We start from the raw sequence: 7,500 nt of genomic DNA on the forward strand, positions 1-7,500 counted from the left end.
CGCGAAATTTGGCCAAACAGAGCAAACCATAGGCCTAGTTTGCATCAGTTTGACATGGTAAGTATATGTAACACCAAACATGGAGTATAATACAAACTCCTCCTTTTCCATCTGCAGATTAGAGAAATGATTTGTCTCTTTCGAAAATCATTTTGGAAATGTTTTCCCATGAAACCGTACATTTTCTGTATATTCTTATGTAACTCCGAGTTACCGGTGTGTTTTTCTTCAAGCTGAATTTTTTACCATTGGACTTCACTACCATGGTGTAACATTCCTGTAATGTGTGTGTGTCTGTGTGTCTGTGTATGTGTGTGTCTGTGTGTCTGGGTGTTTCTCTGTCTTTGTCTCTGTGTGTGTGTGTGTGTGTGTGTGTCTATATATATATATATATATATATATATATATATATATATATATATATATGTCTATATATATATATATATATATATATATATATATATATATATATATCTATATATATGTCTATATATATATATATAATATATATATATATATGTGTGTGTGTGTGTGTGTGTGTGTGTGTGTGTGTGTGTGTGTGTGTGTGTGTGTGTGTGTAGTTGCTGTGATGAGGTGTGTGTGTGTGTGTGTGTGTGTGTGTGTGTAGTTGCTGTGATGAGGTGTGTGTGTGTGTGTGTGTGTGTGTGTGTGTGTGTGTGTGTGTAGTTGCTGTGATGAGGTGTGTGTGTGTGTGCGTGTGTGTGTGTGTGTGTGTGTGTGTGTGTGTGTGTGTGTAGTTGCTGTGATGAGGTGTATGTGTGTGTGTGTGTGTAGTTGCTGTGATGAGGTGTGTGTGTGTGTGTGTGTGTGTGTGTGTGTGTGTGTAGTTGCTGTGATGAGGTGTGTGTGTGTGTGTGTGTGCGTGTGTGTGTGTGTGTGTGTGTGTGTGTAGTTGCTGTGATGAGGTGTGTGTGTGTGTGTGTGTGTAGTTGCTGTGATGAGGTGTGTGTGTGTGTGTGTGTAGTTGCTGTGATGAGGTGTGTGTGTGTGTGTGTAGTTGCTGTGATGAGGTGTGTGTGTGTGTGTGTGTGTGTGTGTGTGTAGTTGCTGTGATGAGGTGTGTGTGAGTGTGTGTGTGTAGTTGCTGTGATGAGGTGTGTGTGTGTGTGTGTGTGTGTGTAGTTGCTGTGATGAGGTGTGTGTGTGTGTGTGTGTGTGTAGTTGCTGTGATGAGGTGTGTGTGAGTGTGTGTGTGTGTGTGTGTGTAGTTGCTGTGATGAGGTGTGTGTGTGTGTGTGTGTGTGTGTGTGTGGTTGCTGTGATGAGGTGTGTGTGTGTGTGTGTGTGTGTGTGTGTGTGTGTGTGGTTGCTGTGATGAGGTGTGTGTGTGTGTGTGTGTGTGTGTGTGTGTGTGTGTGTGGTTGCTGTGATGAGGTGTGTGTGTGTGTGTGTGTGTGTGTGTGTGTGTGTGTAGTTGCTGTGATGAGGTGTGTGTGTGTGTGTGTGTGTGTAGTTGCTGTGATGAGGTGTGTGTACACGTGGTTGTGGTGAAGACACTGGCACTGTCCCTCAAAAGCTGACCTGCACACACTGTGGAATCTGGCACACACTGTACTGACCACTATAATGCCATACTTCTTTATCTGCCTGTCCATATGTCCGTCTGGCTGGCTGGCTGTCTGTCTGCCTCTCTCTCTCTCTCTCTCTCTCTCTCTCTCTCTCTCTCTCTCTCTCTCTCTCTCTCTCTTTCCAAATATCTGTTGTCTGTATGTCTCGCTCTGTCTGTCCGTCAGTCGGTCATTCTGTCTGTATCGCCCGGACTGTCTGTCTGTCTGTCTGTCTGTCTCTCTCTCTCTCTCTCTCTCTCTCTCTCTCTCTCTCTCTCGTCTGTCTATATGTCTGTCTGTCTCTGTCCGCCTGTGTCTGTCTCATCTCTCTCTGTCTGTCCCTGTGTGTGTGTGTGTGTGTGTGTGTGTGTGTGTGTGTGTGTGTCTCTGTCTCTGTCTCTCTGTCTTAGGGCTGTCATGGTTGGAGGCGCCTGTGTTGTCATATCAGTTGATGTTTTGTTTCTTTTGTTGTTGTTGTTTTTGGTTGGTTGGTTGATTGATTGGTTGTTTTTGTTTGTTTGTTGTTGTTGCTGCTGTTGTTTTGTTTTTGTTTGTTTGTTTGTTGTTGTTGTTGTTGTTCCACACGGTCGTCCAGCCAGATGATTCTAAGTGCTGTTTATGTTGGTCACTCACCCCCACCCCCACCCGCTCTGACAGACGGAGGATGAGGGAGAAGGAGGGGTGACGAGGGAAGGAGAGGGGGAGGAGGACGACCGCCAGGCCCTGCTGGAGAACCTGCACGACCTGCCGCCCCTCACCACCACCACCACCACCCCCTCCCTCCCTCCCCCGCCCCTCACCACCACCACCCCTGACCGGGACGACGCCGCGTCCACCCCCTCCCTCCCTCCCCCGCCCACCGCCGCCACCGCGGGGTCCCTTCCTGCCCACGATCAGCTGGAGACACCCCTGGCGGAGGTCGAGGTCGTCGCCACGGGAGACGGAAAGGACCCGGCAGAAGCGGAAGCGAAGGAGGAAGTGAGTAATGTGGCGGAGAGAGACAGCACTGGTGAGGACCTCCAGGCTGCTGACGAGGTGGTGGTGGGGGTGGAGCGGCAGGGGACGCTTCCCCTTGATGATGAGAACGAGGCGGCTTCCCGCTGCCAGAGCCAGGCTGCTGGGGTGGCGGCCCCGGCGGTGGTGGAGGACTATGATAGCACTAACACGTCTAGGCTGGCGCAGCCTCTTCTGTCTAAGGTTAGGGTGGTGTCGGTGTTGCTGTTGGTGTCGGTGTTGGTGTTGGCTAGCTTTTTCTTCCCACAGGCTGTCTGTTGTGGTGTTGGTGTTGGCTAGCTTTTTCTTCCTACAGGCTGTCTGTTGCAGTGTTGGTGTTGGTGTTGGCTAGCTTTTTCTTCCTACAGGCTGTCTGTTGCAGTGTTGGTGTTGGTGTTGGCTAGCTTTTTCTTCCTACAGGCTGTCTGTTGCAGTGTTGGTGTTGGCTAGCTTTTTCTTCCTACAGGCTGTCTGTTGCAGTGTTGGTGTTGGCTAGCTTTTTCTTCCTACAGGCTGTCTGTTGCAGTGTTGGTGTTGGTGTTGGCTAGCTTTTTCTTCCTACAGACTGTTGCAGTGTTGGTGTTGGTGTTGGTGTTGGCTAGCTTTTTCTTCCTACAGACTGTTGCAGTGTTGGTGTTGGTGTTGGCTAGCTTTTTCTTCCTACAGGCTGTCTGTTGCAGTGTTGGTGTTGGTGTTGGCTAGCTTTTTCTTCCTACAGGCTGTCTGTTGCAGTGTTGGTGTTGGTGTTGGCTAGCTTTTTCTTCCTACAGGCTGTCTGTTGCAGTGTTGGTGTTGGCTAGCTTTTTTCTTCCCACAGACTGTCTGTTGTTGGATGGTGTGGTGTGGTATGGTGTGTGTGTGTGTGTGTGTGTGTGTGTGTGTGTGTGGATGACCGTGACCTCTGTACTAACCCTATACTTCCTTCATCATGCAGTGTACAGTGTTAGTTCTGGAACACCAGCCTTTGAACAGAGCTGGTTGAACTGGTCGTCGCTGCCATGTCTGTGACACTAGCTTTTGATGTCGTCATCATCGTTGTCATGGTGATGTCAGTCTGTAAGGCTTGTACCCTGTGTGTCGTGACAAGAGGTGATGTCGTCATCATCGTTGTCATGGTGATGTCAGTCTGTAAGGCTTGTACCCTGTGTGTCGTGACAAGAACTGATGTCGTCATCATCGTTGTCATGGTGATGTCAGTCTGTAAGGCTTGTACCCTGTGTGTCGTGACAAGAGGTGATGTCGTCATCATCGTTGTCATGGTGATGTCAGTCTGTAAGGCTTGTACCCTGTGTGTCGTGACAAGAACTGATGTCGTCATCATCGTTGTCATGGTGATGTCAGTCTGTAAGGCTTGTACCCTGTGTGTCGTGACAAGAGGTGATGTCGTCATCATCGTTGTCATGGTGATGTCAGTCTGTAAGGCTTGTACCCTGTGTGTCGTGACAAGAACTGATGTCGTCATCATCGTTGTCATGGTGATGTCAGTCTGTAAGGCTTGTACCCTGTGTGTCGTGACAAGAACTGATGTCGTCATCATCGTTGTCATGGTGATGTCAGTCTGTAAGGCTTGTACCCTGTGTGTCGTGACAAGAACTGATGTCGTCATCATCGTTGTCATGGTGATGTCAGTCTGTAAGGCTTGTACCCTGTGTGTCGTGACAAGAGGTGATGTCGTCATCATCGTTGTCATGGTGATGTCAGTCTGTAAGGCTTGTACCCTGTGTGTCGTGACAAGAGGTGATGTCGTCATCATCGTTGTCATGGTGATGTCAGTCTGTAAGGCTTGTACCCTGTGTGTCGTGACAAGAGGTGATGTCGTCATCATCGTTGTCATGGTGATGTCAGTCTGTAAGGCTTGTACCCTGTGTGTCGTGACAAGAGGTGATGTCGTCATCATCGTTGTCATGGTGATGTCAGTCTGTAAGGCTTGTACCCTGTGTGTCGTGACAAGAACTGATGTCGTCATCATCGTTGTCATGGTGATGTCAGTCTGTAAGGCTTGTACCCTGTGTGTCGTGACAAGAGGTGATGTCGTCATCATCGTTGTCATGGTGATGTCAGTCTGTAAGGCTTGTACCCTGTGTGTCGTGACAAGAGGTGATGTCGTCATCATCGTTGTCATGGTGATGTCAGTCTGTAAGGCTTGTACCCTGTGTGTCGTGACAAGAACTGATGTCGTCATCATCGTTGTCATGGTGATGTCAGTCTGTAAGGCTTGTACCCTGTGTGTCGTGACAAGAACTGATGTCGTCATCATCGTTGTCATGGTGATGTCAGTCTGTAAGGCTTGTACCCTGTGTGTCGTGACAAGAACTGATGTCGTCATCATCGTTGTCATGGTGATGTCAGTCTGTAAGGCTTGCACCCTCCATGTTGACTCTGGCTATCCAGGAAAGTTTTATTTTATGTTGAACAGTCGATGAAAGGACCTGCCCTTGGTTTAACCTCCCTGTGTCACATGGTGTGCACCCTTCTCTCCTCCCACCCTCACCCCCTCTCTCCACCCTCCTCCACCACCCCCTCTCCACCCTGGCCCACCCCCCTCTCTCCACCCTCCCCACGCCCCCTCCTCTCTCCACCCTCCCCCACGCCCCCTCCTCTCTCCACCCTCCCCACGCCCCCTCCTCTCTCCACCCTCCCCCACGACCCCTCCCACGCCCCCTCCTCTCTCCACCCTCCCCACGCCCCCTCCTCTCTCCACCCTCCCCCACGCCCCCTCCTCTCTCCACCCTCCCCTTTCGTCGTGTCAGCACCAGTTTCTGTTGATCATCTTGGTTGTTGTAGGAATAGAATCGTTTTACCTTGCTCCATGGTCGCCTTTTGTTATTGAAGTCTTGGTTACTCAGTACTGGTTTGTGCAGTGAAATATGAAGTGCCGATCTGCATTGTGCAGTCTTATTGATCAGGTTATTGAAGTCTTGGTTACTCAGTACTGGTTTGTGCAGTGAAATATGAAGTGCCGATATGCAATGTGCAATCTTATTGATCAGGTTATTGAAGTCTTGGTTACTCAGTACTGGTTTGTGCAGTGAAATATGAAGTGCCGATATGCATTGTGCAGTCTTATTGATCAGGTTATTGAAGTCTTGGTTACTCAGTACTGGTTTGTGCAGTGAAATATGAAGTGCCGATATGCATTGTGCAGTCTTATTGATCAGGTTATTGAAGTCTTGGTTACTCAGTACTGGTTTGTGCAGTGAAATATGAAGTGCTGATAAGCATTGTGCAGTCTTATTGATCAGGGGTGTGGTGTGATCAAGATCAGTTTGTGCTCTTCATTGATCGATGTTTCAGTTTCAGTTTGAGGAGGAAGGTGGCAGAACGCTTAAGACGCTCAGCTGCCAATACAGGGCCTGGGTTCGAATCCCGCTATTGTGTTTCTTTCTGAAGGAATGCTTTGATGATGGAAACAATCTCTTCAGTGCATGGGATAATTCGTGTTTCTTTCTGAAGGAACGCTTTGATGATGGAAACTGAATCTCTTCAGTGCATGGGATAATTCGTGTTTCTTTCTGAAGGAACGCTTTGATGATGGAAACTGAATCTCTTCAGTGCATGGGATAATTCGTGTTTCTTTCTGAAGGAACCAGTATTTCCTTGCCCCATCAAAACTGCTGATTGTGTGGGTTTTCTGTAATTAACATTAGAATTTTCTTTTTTTGATGCTGATGATGAAGATGAGGAGGAGGTGGTGGTGGTGGTAATAATTACGTTCTATCATCATCAATATTTTCATCTTTGTCTTCATCATATTACTATCACCATCATAATCATTGGGATTTCGTTGTATGTAGATGATGATGATGATTATTATCATTTTTTTTAAAAGAATTTTATTATTATTATTATTATTATTGTTGTTGTTGTTGTGTTTATCATCATCATTACAACCACCACCACCACAGCCACTCTCATCATCACCATCACCATAAACCTCATCAACACTGAGCTGAACGCTGATTACCTGCTCCCCCCCCCCCCCCCCCCCCCCCCACTCCCCCTGCCCCCCCAGACCCCCGACGCCATGATCAAGGTGAGCGGAGACGTGGAAGACGATCTGCGGGAGGCCTCGGCCCGGAGTCGCGCCTCTCTCCGCAGTGACTACAAGCGGCGGCTGGAGGAGTCACGACAGGCGGCAGACGAGCGGAGAGCCCGGTCCCCGCTGATCAAACTTCCCGCTAACCTCTCCGTCGATGATGAGCTGGTTCTGGACGATGACGACGATGATGATGACATCTATGAGGAGGGGTTTGACAAGGAGATGGCCCTGCCCGATGATTTGAAAGGTGCGTCGGGTTTGTTGGTTGGTTTGTTTTTTGTTGTGGTGTGTGTTGGGCTAGAATGTTGATCACCTGTCTGATGATGATGATTGTGGTGTGTCACAGAGATGATGATGATGATTGAGATGTGTTACAGAGATGATGATGATGATGATTTTGTTGTGTCACAGAGATAATGATGATTGAGATGTGTCACAGAGATGATGATGATGATGATGACTGTGGTGTGTCACAGAGATGATTATGATGATGATGATGATGATGATGATGATTGTGGTGTGTCACAGAGATGATTATGATGATGATGATGATGATGATGATTGTGGCGTGTCACAGAGATGATTATGATGATGATGATGATGACTGTGGTGTGTCACAGAGATGATGATGATGATGATGATGACTGTGGTGTGTCACAGAGATGATGATGATTATGATGATGATGATGATGATGATGATGACTGTGGTGTGTCACAGAGATGATGATGATGATGATGATGATGATGATGATGATGATGACTGTGGTGTGTCACAGAGATGATGATGATGATGATGATGATGATGATGATGATGATTGTGGCGTGTCACAGAGATGATTATGATGATGATGATGATGATGATGATGATGATGATGACTGTGGTGTGTCACAGAGATGATG

General features: G+C 47.8%; 1 protein-coding gene across 11 annotated transcripts in view; it reads left to right on the forward strand.

Annotated features, from left to right (window-relative positions):
• LOC143278152 (uncharacterized) overlaps positions 1-7,500 on the forward strand; it is a 189,149-nt gene that overhangs the window by 143,595 nt on the left and 38,054 nt on the right. For all 11 annotated transcript variants that reach the window (XR_013053848.1, XR_013053849.1, XR_013053850.1 and 8 more), the window contains 2 exons: positions 2,226-2,546; positions 6,574-6,847. Coding sequence is in view for 8 of the 11 variants with exons in the window: in XM_076583184.1 (XP_076439299.1) it covers positions 2,226-2,546; positions 6,574-6,847 (595 nt within the window). In the remaining 3 variants the exon portion in view is untranslated. The remainder of the gene's footprint in view (positions 1-2,225; positions 2,547-6,573; positions 6,848-7,500) is intronic.

This window comes from Babylonia areolata, chromosome 35, assembly GCF_041734735.1.
Source record: "Babylonia areolata isolate BAREFJ2019XMU chromosome 35, ASM4173473v1, whole genome shotgun sequence".
NCBI lineage: Eukaryota > Metazoa > Mollusca > Gastropoda > Neogastropoda > Buccinidae > Babylonia > Babylonia areolata.